General features: G+C 37.5%; 1 protein-coding gene across 3 annotated transcripts in view; it reads right to left on the reverse strand.

Annotated features, from left to right (window-relative positions):
- DCDC2 (doublecortin domain containing 2) overlaps nucleotides 1–18,345 on the reverse strand; it is a 164,313-nt gene that overhangs the window by 93,444 nt on the left and 52,524 nt on the right. For all 3 annotated transcript variants that reach the window (XM_081055436.1, XM_081055438.1, XM_081055437.1), the window contains exons 6-8: nucleotides 12,570–12,716; nucleotides 11,178–11,232; nucleotides 4,278–4,440 (exon numbers count right to left, since the gene is read on the reverse strand). In XM_081055436.1, coding sequence (XP_080911562.1) covers nucleotides 4,278–4,440; nucleotides 11,178–11,232; nucleotides 12,570–12,716 — 365 coding nt within the window. The remainder of the gene's footprint in view (nucleotides 1–4,277; nucleotides 4,441–11,177; nucleotides 11,233–12,569; nucleotides 12,717–18,345) is intronic.

The raw sequence follows: 18,345 nt of genomic DNA on the forward strand, positions 1-18,345 counted from the left end.
TAGTGCCTTCTCGTATACTTTTCTCCAGTAGACGATACCCCCTTAGAGGGTGAGACTTGGGAGAGCACATTTGTGAAATGTGCTTCCTGTTTGATCTTCGGGTTCCCTTGTGACTGGGAACCATGCAAGTGCCTGAGCTGGTTCATCGGTTGAACCAAAGAAGCTCAAGTTTCAATGTCCCTGTGATCTGACTCTGAGGATGGATTGCAGTAATGCTTCATGCTTGGGGCGACACAGCAAGCCATGTGCAGGCTGTAGTTATTAGAAAATTCAAGAGCATGACTGCTCAAGGGCAGTCACCCAGCAAGGTCATACTATTCCAACATCCTTTCCAGGCATTGCACCTGCTCCCTATCATTCATTAGGAATCTAAACAACACGAACTCCTTGGGAACTATCACAGAATGGTGCTGGGAATAAGCCAGAAACTGCAACAAGAAGGATATTAGTCCGTGTGTGCCCATGCGCACAAGAGCACCCATGTGCAGAAAATCACATCCTTCAAAGGAAACAAGTCTTGGTTTTGCTCACATTTTAATACTCTGCTTTTCAAAAGTATTTAATTATCAATACCACATAAACCATAGCAATACAGACCAGGCTGTTTTCTCTACAGCCTTCCGAATATTTCTAAAGAACCCTAAATTCACTATCCTTCCTGTGTTCTAAGGGTACTAAAAACACTGATTTTTTTTCACGTAGAAAATATTTAAAATATCAGTGAATATAATCAATCCCAAAATACTATTTCAAAGCACTCATCATTATTGCTTTGCTCATAGTGGAAGAGTGTAGCTAGTTAACTGCCTCTAAAACATATCCCAAGGCACCACAACTCAAGTGGAAAAGTGTAACAAAAACATACGCTGGCCAGTTAAGCTGGTATTTAAATCCAGCACTAAAAATGCATTTCACACCCAACTTCATCAATCACCAACCAATCTTACTTTGCATCTTGGCTACCCAAAGAAAATGGGATTTGTCTCCCTGAAGAAATATGTCACTGCTCTGCTTGAATTATTAAGCTTTAATATTACAGAGAGAAACAGTCAGAGAGAGAGGAAAAAAAAAAAAAAAGAAAAAGAAAAAGAAATAAAATTAGACCCAGGTTGCCATCTACAGACTGTTATCAGTACTGCTCATTCACACAGCATTAGATATCAGGATACCAGTAAATACCAGCAGTAAAAAAACAAAAAAGAGGCAAAATTTATGACTACAATCTTAATTATAAAAAAATTAAGAAATCCTACAAAGTCTCTTTTTTTCTAATTAACATGAGACCAGTATAAAAGTAAAGAACACTGGGTCAAAAAAAATGTGCAATTTAACATATGCTATGAAATAATCATACATATTCATCCTAACTCTAAAATTTAACATTATGAAATAAAACTGAATAGGTTTCTTAATTCCAAATTTAAAATATTTTTAAGTAGAACAAACTATGTTTCATCCCTACAACCAAATTTTTGAGTTTTTTTTTGTTTGATATCTGTATACAAAGTGACATGATTACCACAGTAAGTCTAGTAAACATCTGTCCCCATATGCAGTTACAAATTTTTTTTCTTGTGATAGAACTTTAAAGATCTACTCTCACAGCAGCTTTCAAATATGCAATACAGTATTCAATTCTTGCCTTTTTTTACGCATTATCTTGACTCACCACACACCTTCCCTTTCACTTTGTTTCAATTATTGCTTTTATCTTTATAAAGAGTAAGAGGCCTCTTGAGACATGAATGTCCAAAAGCACACGCACGCCTGGTTCTAATCACTAAAATAGATGACATTAAAGCAAAAAAGCAACTGCAATAATAAATAAATATAAAGTCTAAAGAAGTGAAAAAAAATGAGTGAGAGAGGGAGAAAGAGAGAAAGACTTCTGATATTATAACCTAGAAAATTTCTATAGCCAAAGACATCTGGAGGTACATCTGATAAAGAGAAACAGCTCAGTTTTCAAAAGTATAGATTTAAGCTAATATCCTTAAATTTACCAAGTGATGATTTAATCTAGTAAACTACACAAAATACATATTTTTTCATTTTTCCTGGAAAAACTGTTTTTGGAAGCCAAGATTCATTGTCCAGGTAGTATGTTCTGTTTATCAAGATGAAAAGATACAAAATGCTTCAGCCAAACTCTTACATATGCTTCTGAATCAGTGGTATAAGACTCTTACTGGGAAAAATATTCAGTGCCCAAAACTTTCATTTGAAAGACACCAGCAGTTGTTCTATGTAACAATGAGATCCAGCAGTTAAAAAGTCATAATCTGTACATTATAATACTACATTGGAAAATACCCACTTAAAATGGGCAATTACATAAAACAACTGCAGGAAACTCTAAAGAGAAGGAAAGAATAGCTGAGAGCTCCTCATCTTTTAAAATATGACTTATTTCAGTGTTCAACATTCATCCCCTCAGATACAATCTTTGTTGAAAACTATTTGTAAATTTCCACAAAAGCAAAAATACTGATAATTCAACTTTTTATGATTAAAGGTTTCTTTCCTGTGAAAGAGAGAAATATGGATAAAGCCTCTCGTGTTCATTCCCAAGTTTCTACAAAAGAAATATCTGACAAGAGGATGGTTTTCCCTTCTTCTGAGAGACAACTACCAAATCAAAGACTTTAAAAAAATATATCAGAAGTAGGAGTTGAGATTTTCATAAGCTAATAAGAGCCTCATAGAAAATAAGCAAGAAATATTTTGTAAAATATCTTAATCAGAAATAATTCACAAAAACATTAAAATGAGTCCAGTTTCTTAGTGGGTTTTAAAATATTAGAGAAACTTATCTTTTCTGTAACTTCCATCATTCATTCCTCAGTATTTATTGTCTCATATCTACCAGACCTGTGCCAGTTTTGGGGGATTGAAAAAAAAACTAGTAAGGCATAGCCTATGGCATGGGGGCTTCACAATCTAGTATATATTGATTAGAATATTTGTAGTGCTCAAGGTATGGTATGTTCTTCCAGACGAGCTTTTTTCCTTTGGTGTGTGCCATACAATTAGCATCAATAAACATTTGTTGACTGCATTTTCCCTTGGCCTCCATGTTTCATGTTCACTGAAAAAGATTGCCCAAACTTAAAAATAAGCAAAACGTTAAAGGTAAATCTTAATATGAACCCACATTTTGCAGGTGGCTAATGGGGCCCCCAAAAAGTTAAGTGACTTGCCCAAGGTCAACAGCAGAACTGGGACCAGAATCTAGGACTCTCAACTTCCATCTAATCTCCATCATTTGAATTGTTGAAGATTTACACCCCCCTCTACTCTTTCTTCTCTATGTAATTAACTCATTCATTAAGACTCTTCTTTCAACTTAGTCTCAACACATCTTTCTTCTGACTCTTTAATCACTTGTGCAGCATCCTCTAAACCCTGACACAAGTTCATGCTGCCTCCTCAATTGTGAATCCCACATGAGCTGTAATTCTAATGTGACCCTTCATGTAGACTGAAATGAGCTGGAGCTCCCAGATGGAAGATGGAGCTCTGGTTATGAATCCAAAACATAATCCCATCCATTCTCTTCCTGGGTACCCCAGTATGTCCAGCCAGCCCTCCATGCTCGCAGCATCACCCCACTCTCATACGCCCCACTGAGAACATGCTTGGAATAACACCAAAAAGAACCTGTCTTCACACACACCAAAAAAACAACTACTGTGAAAATTCAAAATTCTATTGGCATGTGTCCTTAGTTCATCACACTTTTATCCTGAAATCTTGCACTAATGCAAATTTTTTAAAAATCAGTTTACACCAGCTCTCATCTGGTAATGCAAGATATATCATTAATTTTGGTACATACTGTTTACTGGTACAGTTTTGTGGGTTTTTAGTATTCTGGTGGATATCAGCAAAATTAATAAAACATCTTTTTGGGAAAAGTGATCCGTGATTAAAGGTAATTCATAATGCATGTTGACACTGTTTGTAGACACACAAATAAGAGAGATCAGTGTCAGCAGTAGTTAATAAAAATGTTAATCAAGCACTTTCAGTAGGAGTATGGGATGGTCTTGTTTTATAAGACCACTACTAGAAATATTTTATCTCAAAACATGTGTTCTTGTAGTACAGCCTCTAATTACAAACAGAAATTAAGCATCTCTCATACAAAAAATGTCTTCTGTGAAAACTCTCGTATATCAAGAAAAGGGGCCAGGGAAACAAATGGATCTATTTAGGAGTTACAATTGTACCAGAGCCTTAAGATCATAATAATATAATAACAATAACAAACTTACCACTGTTGGGAATTGTTTGTGGTGAATTCTTTAATTTAATATTTTGTTTCCCTTTTGTGGGTTTTTCCGAATTCACATCCTCTTTTTTCCCTTTCCTCTTTGGGGGTTGAGGAGACGAGTTGTCACTGGATCCGACAGTTGACTTAGATTGGCGATCATTTCCCTAAATGCCAAAAGATTAGACCCTTACTACCGGCTAATGAACTTCCAAAGTGATTCCTAGTCAAAAACAAGCCATTAACTAGTCATTAACTAGTAGTAAATAGTGGATGGGCAGAAAATGGATGTACTGTATAGTGCTGATTCTGCTACTGTCCATTTTAGATGTACGATTAACTCTTCCTAGCAGTGGAGGAAGGGTCTCTAAAAGAGGAAGGAGAATAAAAATAATGACAATTGTTGAGCACTAACGATTGTTGAGTATTTAATAGGCACCAGATATCCTACAAAATTATTTCACTCAATCATCATACCCCTGTGAGACAGGTACTGTTACCGCCCCATTGTACAGAGGAGGAAAAGAGGCTTAGTGGTTGAGCCTTGCCCAAGGTCACAGAGCCAGCAAGGAGCAGACCAGGTCCTCTGCTTCAAGCATCCCTTCCTCCCTCCTGTACCTGTCTGAAGAATCACCAGCTATCTATTGGATGAGGAATAGGGATAGACCTCCGTTTGATAAGTTAATGTAGAAACACTTTCTTCACTAGTTGTCACTGTGAATGTATAGGTGTCGTCACTTGAGCAGACATACACTGTGCTTGTAGAAATCTTCCAATAATTACCCATATGTTGGTGAATGCCATGGTCTCCATGAATCACAAATCCAGAGCAACAAGACCCCAGCAGTTCAAGACCACATGCTCCCATTCCTGCAAGGCAGCCACTGATGGTCACACCTTCGGTGGTTGCCTCTCGTCCCCACGTGCCTCTCAAAATGAAGACTTTGCATCTGCAAAGAGGGCCCCTCAGCATGAAGGTGAGGCTGAGTCTCAGTGGCTCTAGTCACTGGCCCAAGCACAGTTCCTGGCGAGCCACAAAGTAGTCACGACAGTGGTGGCAACTGTAAGTGCCAAGGAACAGCTGTGCTGATCCTCAGCCACTGCTTGGCCACGCTACAGCAAGTAACTCCCTCCCTGGCGCTCACATGCTCAGGTGCTAAATGTACCTGAGTCTGCAAGGTGTCAGAAGGTAGGTAATGGGAAGAATGCAAGTTTCAGAGACCCAAATTACCTGGCTCAGAGTCACTTCTCTGCCACTAACCACCTATGGGACCTTGGGCTAATTCGTACCTTCTTTGAGCCAGTTTCCTCATCTGTTGAATGGAGTTAATGTACCTGCCTTTCGGTCTAGCATGAAGCTGAAACGGTAACATTTATAAAGGAACTAGCCCAGTGCCTGGCATGTAGTATCCGTTCAATGACTATCAGAGTGCTTTCTCTAAGAGCAAAGAGGTAATATCTTTTTCTTAACAATCATATCAAACACACACCATATTGGGCACAATCTTTATGCAGCATCTGTACTATGCTAGTGTCTGAAAATGAATGTAGTAATATTAAATAAACAAATCTGCTTAGGAAACTACAACTGCTCATTTTAAACGTTTATATATTCAGTCATCCAGAAGCATTTAAATAGCTTTAGCCATCACCCAATTAAGAATAGAAAAATTCACAGGCTTACAAATGAAGCTATTTATGCTATTTTGTCATAGCCTACAAGAAAATGAATTATGCATAGATTTATTAACAGTATGAAACCTCGTCCAAATCTGTAACACTTTTTTGCATAATGTAATTTTGTATTCCAACTGCAATTTAAACATACAAGCTTCCATTTAATTATTGCATTAATTGCTACCAGAGTTTTGGGTTTTTTTTTTCTTTTCTTTTCTTTCCTTTTCTTCAATGGTTATTTCTCACAAGGCCATAGAACAGCCTGGCAGAAGAAATAGAGAACACGATTATAGCAGAGATTCCAAAACCATCATCCAGGCTCATATTCCAGTCTATTTTCAACCAAGTCTGTCCATCCCAAGATTTTAAAACTTTAAAAGCCTTGAATGAGGGGAGTAACCCTTCTAGCAAGCCTACTGGAATGTTCAGAGATGCTGATGAACTTTCAAGGACTAAAGTGAACCTTCATAAATGACAAACTCTGGATCTTGGCACAATAGCTTTTACAACTTTCTGGGGAAAGTCTTATTCACAAAAGAGGAATAACAAGGGAGACCATCCTGGAATGCCTGGAGATTCATATAATTTTATAAACTCTCTTATTGAACATTCAGGAAGTTCCTATTTACTGCATTTCTGATAGGGACACTCAAAAGGGTGGTTGTAGAGCAACAAAAATGACTTCTTGATTCCAAAAACTATATATGGTAATTGACACTCATGCATTCAATTATCTATTAATGACTAATCACCTGGCATTTTGTAAGAACTAAATTAAACTGAGAGCAAGGGAAGAATTGTTTTGTAATTAGAAAACTAGAAATAATTTAAATGCTTGTCTTTAAAAAAAAAACAAAAATGTTGATTGATCTAAAATGTTAAGATAAAACAAATACATACTAAACTATGTAAAAATATATGAATTATGCTCATACTTATTTATATAGTTCGTTATACAAACTATAGGTAATATATACATAAATTATATATATACCCACACAGAGGGCGCCCAAAAAATATGTACACATTTTAAGAGAGGAAAAAACTATTAAAACCGTAATACAATGAATGACGGCAGCATTCATTTGATTAATGCCATCTTTTGAGCGCTCATCATACTATACACATTGCTACTGTAATTCAATTCAACTTCGAAAAGTATACATAGCTAACATCTCTTAAAATGTGTACATTTTTTGGCACTCCCAGTGTATGTGTGTATGTACGTGTGTGTATGTATATGTACATATACATACATATATACACACACACATATACACACATATACATATACATATATACATGTATAAGAGAGAGAGAGGACAAAGAAATGGAGAGGGTGATTTTCCTTTCTTTTTGGGGATTCCCACTTGTGACTTACCCCTTGGACACACAGATTGTCATTGGTATTTGGGAAGAATAGGTAATAAGGCAGTTTTGCCATCTCATACAGCTATCCCGGTTGATAAAATAATGTTACTCTTATGTGCTAACTACCCACTAACACAAATATTTACCAAATTTATAGATCATTAATCATCACTTTACAGATACAGGAATTCACTTTCTCAAGGTCACCCCAGTCTGATTTGTCTGCTACACTGAAACTTCCTGCCGCCAAGGCATTAGAAACACCTATTATATAGTATGGGTCCCTAAAGAAGCCATCCAGGAATGACAAAGCGTGGCTTTATCCCCAAGTGGAAGGAATCCAGAAGCAGTTGAATTTTACAGCATGTCCTATACAGAAGCTAGATCCCAGCGATACGTACAACTATTGTCCTGCCTTTTGTCTCGCGCACATCTCAGCATACCTGATAGGAACAGCAAATCTCTGGCTCAAACAAACAAAAAGAGCCCTTTAATCATCCCCTCACACCACTGACATTGGGATTTTTAAATAGTTCCTGAGGCAACTTTCAACAAGATCCAATCAACTCAGGTTTCTTTCATTACCACAGAAAGCCATTTCCAGCTCCCATGAAAATGTGTCAAAGATACATTGGTCGTAAGACATCAAGTTTAAAATAATTCTGTGAGGGCTAGGCCTCACGGGGCAGCCTTCACCACGTGTGTGTCTCAGTGGTGCCCAGGGAGGGAGACCCGAAGAGCAGGGACTAGACTGGCTCAGGCTGGCGCTCTCACTTGTGTGTCTGGTGAGGGCAAGCGTGAGAAGCCCTTTCATCCACACTGGACTCAGTTTCCCCACAAGGCAAATGGAGTTTGGGGAGCATTCGGAATTTATCTTGCTTCATAGTCTCTCTGTGACATGTGGATAATCATGTGGCTTATTTTTTTAATCAAAAACTTAGTAACTATCATATTTGAATCAGTAAGTTGCTGCTCACAAGATACATTAGCCACATGGTAGTAAGAACAACAAAAGATAATTTATTCATTGACTTGAACTTTCAAATACATCTCTGATTTTGCACCTTTCCCACTAGAGGGTGCTTTGATTCTACATGGAGTGACCTCACAGATAGAGAACAGCCTCCCGCGGATGGGTTTATTTTTAAAACTTAATAAAACTTAAGAGGACTCATTTATATCTTTGTTTTATTTTTAAAGTTAGAATCACAACTTAAAATTATTCACAATTTGCTCATTTGTGTGGCTCTCCCAGCACTGGGAGTCTGCATCAGGGGTGGCTTCTGGTCTTGGCCTGCTCCCCACAAGGCATTCCCTGGTTGATCTGAAAGGCTCTTCTTGACTCCCAGAATCCCCTGCATTCCCCACACTTCCTACCGAACGGATGGGAACCAGATGACCAGTCACTGATGGACCAGCAGACTCTGCAGACTATGGCAGCTTTCTGAATTTTGTTTTGTTTTGAGGTTCTTTCAGGCCCTCAGCTACGCTCCCCTTCGTGATACAATACAGCAATTCTTCCTAGGAAAGCTGTGTGGAAAAATGAATTCCTAAAGATCCAGTTCTGTGCCCCTTTTGACTTGCATCTGTAGCTCAGGGATGTTTTCGCCGCTGCTTTGGCAGTGGTTCCTCAAGTTTTAAGCTAGCTCTCCCCAAGTCCCATTCACACCCCGCCCTCCAGCCTCACTCAGGGCCAAGCAGTTAATGGTCTTAAAAACATGTACATTCTCCAGGGAACCAATTAATTAAAGGAAAGGAGTGAATTCCTCCTTCTCTTAAAAACCGAGTGTGTGACTTTGGAATTACCACATGAGAGGTTCTCTCTGTGAGGCTCGTTGGCAGCCATGCACACGCCCACTAAACAGGTTGTGAGAAAACCTCCCATGTGCCAGGCAGGTTATTCCCCTCAGCTGGGATGAGACCTTCTAAAGGAGGCTTTCCCTGACCACTCAGGTGACACAGCACCCTCTCTCACTTTGTCTTCCCATTTCTTAATGTATTTTTTTTCAAGCTTCTCCCTGACTGATATCAAATGTAGTGTGTATTTGTTTGTCTTTCTCCTCCTCTACAACATCAGCTCCAAACATTTAGTATTTTCTCTAGAATCTCTGCCTCCCCTCCCCCCGAGCATTAAAACAGTGCCTAGGACATAATATCCTTCAATAACTGGTTATTGGATGAATGCATCAATCAATGACAACAGTTAAACTAGAAGAAGAATGATCATAGATGACCAACTCCCCTGCCGCCACCGGTCCAAGTCACGGGCATCACTCGCCGAGGCTCCGGACGTTCCACAGATTCCTGCTTCCATTCTTGCCCCAACCCACTTCTCAACCCGCCACAGCCACAATGATCTTTTTAAAACGTAAATCAGATGATACCGTTCTCTTCTTCTAATCCTCAAATGGTGTCCCATCAAGGAAAATGCAAACTCGTTACATGGTCTCAGGATCAAGCCCCCCCACCGCCGCCACCCAATTTCATCTCAGACTACGCTGGCCTTCTTTCTGCCCTCCTCACATGCCAAACTCTTTACCAAGGGCCTTTGGGACTGTTTCCTCTGCCGTGGAGGCTCTTTTCTCCCCTGCCCCAACCTTGCGTGACTGGCTCCATTATTAAGTTCTCAGTCTCAGAGAATTTTACATGAATTAGTGTCCTGCCATATTTTATTTTCCTCCTAGCACTTATCACCATCTGAAATCATTTATATATTTGTTTACAGGGTGATCATCTATCCCCATTCTTCCACCCTCCCCACCACACAGGCGCTAGAATCAAAGTTCCATCAGATCTAAAAACCTCGTCTGTCTATTCACCTCTATATGCCAGCTGCTTAGAGTAGTTCCTGGTACTTAGTAAGTGCTCAGTTAATACATGCTGAATGGATGACTGAATGAGCAGATAAACACATGGATGAATACATAGAATGCTTTGGGAGCACTGTGAAAAAAGGGAGAAACTCTGCTATCATTTTATTGTTCTAAGTCATAGCATAGAAATGTAATTCTGAGTCTTTGCTTTCTAAAAGGTGGAAACAATCTTTCTTGAAAGGTCACTTTCTCAAAGAGGCCCTTCCTGACACACCTATCTAAGTTAGTTCTCCTTTGTCTCCCATATTGCTCTGTACTTTTATTACATTTTCATACCAAGGTTACTGCTTGCAATTGCCACACAATTGATTGCTACTGGTCTGGCAATTCAAAAGGTGTCTAGAAAGACACACCTCAGGCAGAAAAAAACTGTCAAAGCACTACTCCAGCATGACATAAAACTCATCTCCATGAGGGGGTACAGACAACAAATACAAAGAAGAAATTACCTACTAAGTGCTTGTCACAGTTCCTTTCTAATAGGTATTTAATAGATATTTGCTGAATTAAATAAATGAATGCATGATGGACAGATGGAAAAGATTCTGATAGGGAACTAAATATTTGGAATGATTCTCAATCTTTTAAAGGACTATACCTCAGGATTAACCTGTTCTTACAAAAACTTCCTTTTTAGTCTTTGTCAGACATAGAAAACCAGACTGGGTAGACACTGATGTCACCGACCACAGCATTTCTTCTAGTTTTATGTGTTATTACATAGCTTTCAACTGTGATATAAATTATACCAGGTCTATACACAAAGAAAAAGATACCTATTTTTAAATCTATATTTTAAAACGTTACCTCTCTTTTAAGACCTTAATTGTAACATTAACGTTCCAGTCTTGTTTCACATAATTGCTTATACACCACAAGGTGGCTAAGTTTTATTTCTTCAAATTTAATTGAAACCTAAAGGACAGTCTCTCTGTATCATATAGAAATATAGAACATTAATGAGTAAACCATCTGATACTTACATTCCCTTTAGACTTTTTGGATCCGACAATAGGAGGCAGTGAAGAAGCTTTCTGACTGCAGAAACAAATTGCAATTAGAAATATGAGTGTTATTTACAAATAATATATAATGCAAAATAATTGTCACCCTAACTTTCATCCAAACCTGGAAGTCAACTGTACCATATACTTTCCCAATTTCACAAAGATCACATAAAATATCCAAATTCCATTCCAAAAAATGTTTCATGTTTTCCTGTATACTATTTTAATTGATGATTACAATAAACTTTTAGTACCACCTTAAATTTTTTCATGGTATTTTTATTCAGTTTTCGAAATTTTACACATGAATTTCAAACAATAATTTCCCAAGCTGAGTAAAAGTTCTTACCCATAAGACCTTCTCATTGGTTTTGCCAGATTGAGTTTAAAATAATAAATTCATATATATATTTTAATGTCTACAATTTCTACCTCTGATAGAAGCCCAGAATGGTAACACAACTGGCATTTATATTCAGTAAGTTTCTAAACCAGTCATTCACACCAAAGAATGAAAAATTCTCTCCAGCTATGAGAATGTTGTTTCACAGATGTCTGTATCATAGCAAAAAGACCTATCCTAGAACTCAACTGAATCTCTAAAAATAAGAGGACATATAGATGAAGGAAAATCTTACTAATTTGTCTGAGAAAGGCCACCATGAGTTATAGTTTTCTCATTGCTATCAAGTACACATCGAAGCTCACAGCAGACGAATCTAGTGTTGCTTAGCAGAGATTGTAAAGGATTTGGTTTCATGGATGGGTAGGGATGCTTAGCAATAAGTCTGCTGGTAAACAATTATAATAAAGTACTGGAAAACCATGCGCTCTTGCATACTTCAAAGGGCACCCCTGAAATTTCATTTCATCTAATACTTATCTAGGAACTCTTGGCTAGCCTTTCCATTAGGCTTCACAAATTGCGAATTAACGATGAACCAAATTGGTGATATTCTGCTTTACCTCTGCATGCATCAACCACCTTAGCAGTGAATGACCACAAAAAGTCAGTTCCCAATAGCAAAGTGGCCATGGCATCTCTGGGAAATGCAGCAGAGGTGGCTGATGGGGCATCATGAACAAGCTGAGGCCAGAGTCCCTACATGTGCCAGGGGCCAGTGTCTTCACGAATGCCTCGCTGCAGTTTATCTACATGGCTAAAATAAGGCGTTTTCCCCACATATATGACATTGCATAGAGAAAAAAGGTTCATAATGCATTATGTGTAATTAAAATTGTAATCTTTAAAATTGTGCATATGTGAACTATAAACCCAGTCACTCTACTTATTGTGCACAAGTGAAATTATATGTATTTCCAGAGATAACTAAAATATGAGAGGTGAATGAAGATTAAAAAACTTACCCATAAGACCTTCTCATTGTTGACTTGTCAAAAAGTAATTCACTGTAAGGCAATTTCTTAAACTTATCTCTGCCGACAGCCACATAAAACTGCCCATTCTCCAACTCGGCCCCATTCTCAACCAGTTTTCCTTCTAAAGTATAAAGTCTGCCAAAAGAGGAACGTCAACAATTAAAATTTTAATAAGCATTGAAATAGCTCGTTAAAATTACAAAGTAAATAAACACATTTTGTTCCTAATTTGGCTCATCATCTGTTATTATCCTAATTATTGAATTACAAATGCCTCAAAGTCATTAGATTCAACTAAATGCCAATGTTATAATGCAGGCACAGTTGTTTTCTGGCTGTACAATGTTTCATCCCAATGAACCTGACAATCTAACATAAGTATCCCCTGTGGCTGCCATATTAAGATTTTAGAGGGAAACATTTAACTTGTATAGAATATGGTGCTTTAAATAAAGCTCAGCTTCTACTGATGTTGGATTGTTCTGTTTCTATTTAGTGAGCACTTTAAAAATTTATTTTCTTAATTTATCTGTCAGGTTGATAAGCCTCTTACAGTATTCTGTATAAGAGCAGCCCTCAGCCAAAATATTATATCCAAACACACCAAACTGGGTCAGAAAACATGAGGTGAGAGGGCAGGAAGTGAAGAAACCCATCGCCAGTATTAATGACGCAGAACTGCATAGCATTTGCGTTTCTTTTTTTTTTTTTTTTCTTTCTTTTTTTCTGGCCTTCCCTCATCTTCCCAGTATTAATAAGGGATTTCACAAGAACCTCCTTTTACTGTAAAACTACTGCTGTAAGTTACAATTAATATGTGACTTATTAAAAGAACAGTGATAATCGTCTGGACAATTTAAAGTGTGCACAGAACTTTTTTAAAGAAGGGGAAAAAATACAAACTATTAGAAAACTACACCAGAATGACAATGACTATTTTTGAAAGTTAGAAACAAGAAATAGTAACTGGAAGGATTTCAAGATACTCATTTAAAGAATTCTCAGACTTCACAGATTACATAATAAAGGTTAGTGACCTTTGCAAAAGAAAAAAAAAAAACATCCATTTACCTGTCTGCTTGTTTACTGATTATGTAAGTGGCCATATTATATGGAGCCATGAAGCACAAAAAAACAGCCACCCAAATTACTGGAATGTGTTTGTGTTGACTTAGCATAAAGGTGCTAAAATCTCTTCCTTTCTAACAACGTACTCCTACCCCTACAAGTCTAAATATCAACGCTTCACCCAGAGTTCTGGTTTTCTTGCCTTGACCTGGACCAGGATTTCTGACAGTGGTTCTTGTTGACATTTTGGACCCGACTATTCTTTGTTAGAGGGGTGGGGAGGCTGTCCTGTGGATCGTAGAAGCACAGCACCCTTAGCCTCTCCCCACTACATGGTAGTAATAGCTGCCACATCTCCAGATATGACTATCAGATATGACTGTAGACATTGCCAAATGTCCCCAGAGACATGACTGTAGACATTGCCAAATGTCCCCTGGATGAGAAGCACTGGCCTAGACCCAGACATGCTTCTTCTTTCATTTTGTTTTAAAATAGGAAGGTCTGGACCTGCAGTTAACTTTTATGGCTGGAAATTAACAGGCAGCATAGCTGTGGATCTGGAAACAGCCAAGATTTTACTGGTTTCCTCTGCAGGTAAGTAAAAGGGTACTGAATAAATTCCAGCCCGTGATGGTAACCTTTCTTTATGAGTCTGTTGACACGCTTTCTTCCTTTGTTACAAAACATAAAACATAAAAAGGGAGTCAAACCAATTTCTATGGGACGCTTTTGATACAGAAATATACTGATGTGTGGGGATGATCCAACCATGAGACTTTTTAATGTTTTATTAAAGGAAAACGAGCATCTCCTAAGTGAACGGCAACCTAATCTCACTCTGGAATTACATTAAGAATTAAGTTTCTCCAGTTATTCCAGTGTTCAGGGGAGAAATTGCCCTGTTCCTGATTTTAGAAGAAAAGCTTTCAGTTTTCCACCATTAAGTATGATGTTAGCTGAGGATTTGTCATATGTGGCTTTTATTATGTTGAGGTACTTTCCTTCTATACCCATTTTATTAACTGTTTTAATCATAAATGGATGGTGCATCTTGTCAAATGCTTTTTCTGCATCTACTGATATGATCATATGATTTTTATCCTTCATTTTGTTTACGTGGTGTATCACATTGATCAATATTGAACCATCCTTGTGCCCCTGGGATGCGTAATCTTTAATGTATCATTGTATTCGATTTGCTAGTATTTTATTTAGGATTTTCACATCTGTATTTATCAGAGATATTGGTCTGCAGTTTTCTCTTTTTGTGTTATCCTTACCAGGTTTTGGTATCAGTGTAATGTTGGCCTCATAAAATGAATTAGGAAGTACTGCCTCATCTTCAATTTTTTGGAAGTTTGAAAAGGGCAGGTATTAAATTATCTTTGAATGTTTGATAGAATTCACTAGTGAATCCATCTGGTCCTGGACTTTTGGTGAGGATTTTGTGATTGTTTCAATTTCCTTACTGTTGATCTGTTGAAGGGTCTATTTACATTTTCCAGTTCTTTATGATTCAGTCTAGGAATGTTATGTATTTCTAAGAACTTGTCCATTTCTTCTAGGTTGTTGAATTTGGTGGCATATAGTCCTTCATAGTATTCTTGGATGATCCTTTGTGTTTCTGTGGTATCTGTGATAACTTCACTTTCATTTCTGATTTTGTTCATTTGTATCTTTCTCTTTTTCCTTTAGTGACTCTAGCCAGGGGTTTGTCAATTTTACTAATCTTAAAAGAACCAGCTCTTTTTTGCATTAATTCTTTCTATTGTCTTTTTCTTCTATATTTCATTTAATTCTGCCCTAATTTTTTTTATTATTTCCTTGCCTGTAATAATATAAAACCCCGTTATTACCACTTTTCCTGCATCCCAAAACTTCTGATATGCTGCATTTTCATTCTCATTTGTTTCTATATATCTCTGATCTCTCCTTTTATTTCTTCTTTGACCCAGCCATTCTTTAGTAGCCTGTTGTTTAATCTCCACATACTTGTGTTTTTTCCCACTTTCTTTTTGTAGTTTATCTCCAATTTCAGAGCATTTGTGCTCATAGAATATGCTTTGTATGATTTTAATCTTCTTAAATTTGTTGAGGCTAGTTTTGTGTCCCACCATTATGGTCTATCCTTGAGAATGTTCCATGTGCACTAAGGAATGTATGATCTGGTGCTCTGGGATGAAAAGCTCTGCAAATGTCGACTATGTCCATTTGGTCAAACGTATCATTTAAGGCTAATATTTCCTTATTGATTTTCTTTTTAGATGATCTATCCATAGCTGTCAGTGGGGTCCCATATTATAACTGTTTTTGTCAGTTTCTCCCTTTAGTTCTGTTAGTAGTTGCTTTATATATTTTGGTGCTCCCTGACTGGGAGCATATGAGGCATGATCAAACAATACGGGGAATGTTTAAATGAAAAAAATGACTACAGTAAAAGATACATTGCCATTAATCCCACTCAAAACACTCCTTCTTGCTTCGAACACACTCATCCCATCGATCTTGCCACTTTCTGAAGCAGTTCTGGAAGTCCTCTTTCATGAGTATCTTTAGTTACGCTGTTGTGGCTGCCTTGATATCCTGAATCATTTTGACTCTGAGAGAGAACCAGAGGTCACACGGTGCCAGATCCTATGAATAAGGTGGATGGGGACACACTGTAATGTTTTTATTTGACAGAAATTGCCATATACCAGAAGCGATGTGTGACACAGAGTGTTGTCATAATGGAGGATAATTTATGGCACACTTTAAAACACATCTTCTCTCAACTGTAGCTCACACCCAGTTGACAGACCTGAACAAGTTGAACCATGTCACACACTGTTACTAAGGTTCCACACGGTACTTCCCATAGTGAAGATCCCTGCCTTTCCATTGGATGGCACTCGGCAGCAGCATTCACTGCATTTTATGATCACAAAGGCTCTGTGTCACACATCACTTCTGGTACAGCAATTTCTGTCAAATAAAAACATTACAGTGTGTCCTCATCCACCTTATTCACTGGATCTGGCACCATGCAACTCTTGGCTCTTCCCCAAAGACAAAATGACCATGAAAGGTAAATGTTTTGAATTGATTCAGGGCATCGAGGCAGCCATGACAGTGCAACTAATGACACTCATGAAAGAGGACTTCCAGAGCTGCTTCAGAAAGTGGGAAGAATGATGGGATAAGTGTATTCAAAGCAAGGGGGAATATTTTGAGGGGAATTAATGGCAACGTGTCTTTTACTGTAATAATTTTTTTTATTTAAACATTTTCTGTAGTTTTTGATCACACCTCATATATATTGATAAGTGTTATGTCTTCCTGTTGTATTGTTCCCTTGATCATTATGAAATGTCCATCTTTGTCTCTTGTTACCTCTTTTATCCTGAAGTCTGTTTTGTCAGATATAAGTATGGCTATGCCCATTTTTCTCTGGATGCCTTTTGCTTGGAGTATTGTTTTCTACCCTTTCACTTTGAGTCTATATTTTTCCTTGCAGCTGAGATGTGTCTCTTGAGGGCAGCATATGATTTGTTTGTTGTTGTTTTTTCCAATCTGCTACTCTGTGCCTTTATTGGTGAGTTCAGTCCATTTACATTTAGGGTAATTATTGATACCTGAGGATTTCCTATAGCCATTTTATCTTTTGTTTTCTGGTAGTTTGGTGTCTCCATTGTTTCTATGCCCTTGTGTTTTTGTCTGTTATTTTAGTTTGGTGGTATTCTATGATTTTTTTGCTCTGTTTCCTCTTTTTTTTTATTTTACATGTCTCAGTTCTGGATTTTTTTGTGTGTGGTTACCATCAAGTTAACGCAAAAGAAAGTTTCATATATACAGTATTTCTTTTCCTTCTGCATGCATTTTATATCCATTCCCCTTTGCAAATTCAGACCTTTACTCCCGCCCCTTTTGTTTTTGTTGTCACAAATTATCCTTATTTATGCTGTGAGTTCAGTTCCGAGTTGCAGTAGCTATTGTCTTCTTCTCTTTTTCTTTTTTATATTTTTTATCTCCTTTAACCTTTATGTTATATTTAAGGATATAGTGCCCTATTCTGAAAAAGGCTTGCAATTTCCTGCTGCTGTCTGTCCATTAGTCATCTTACTGATAGTTTTGTATCCTTTTGTCTTTTTGTTTCAGGTAGAATAACCCCCTTCAGTATTCCCTGTAATGTAGGCCTTGTGGTTTGACACACTTTTGGTAAGAGTACAACTTAGCACAAACTCTTTGGAAGACAGTCAGCAATATTTATGAAAACTTAAACTGCATTTAACACTAGACACAACAATTCCACTCTTCTAGACCTGAGTCTCCTGATAAACTCTACTTATACACAAAGACATGTACACATACTAGCAAAAAATTGGAAATGACCTAAATTTCCACCAAGAAAAGACTATTAAATTAGGCACCCCTATAAAATGGAATATCCTGAAGTCATTACAAATAATTAAATAGAGCTATTTGTGCTAATAAGAAAAATCTCCGAGATTCGTTGTTACAGGAAAAAAGGAAGGCATATTTATACATTTGTTTGTGTGTATATGTGTGTTCCCATTTCTGTTTTTAAGAAATAAAAGATGCATTTGCTTCCATATGCAGAGATTATTTCTGGAATAATGTAGAGGAATACTGGAGAGAGGCACTAGGGAGTCTGAGGTGAGAGAATAGTTTTTATTTATATATTTTATCCTGT

Source organism: Rhinolophus hipposideros (genome assembly GCF_964194185.1).
Source record: "Rhinolophus hipposideros genome assembly, chromosome: 8".
NCBI classification, from domain to species: Eukaryota; Metazoa; Chordata; class Mammalia; order Chiroptera; family Rhinolophidae; genus Rhinolophus; species Rhinolophus hipposideros.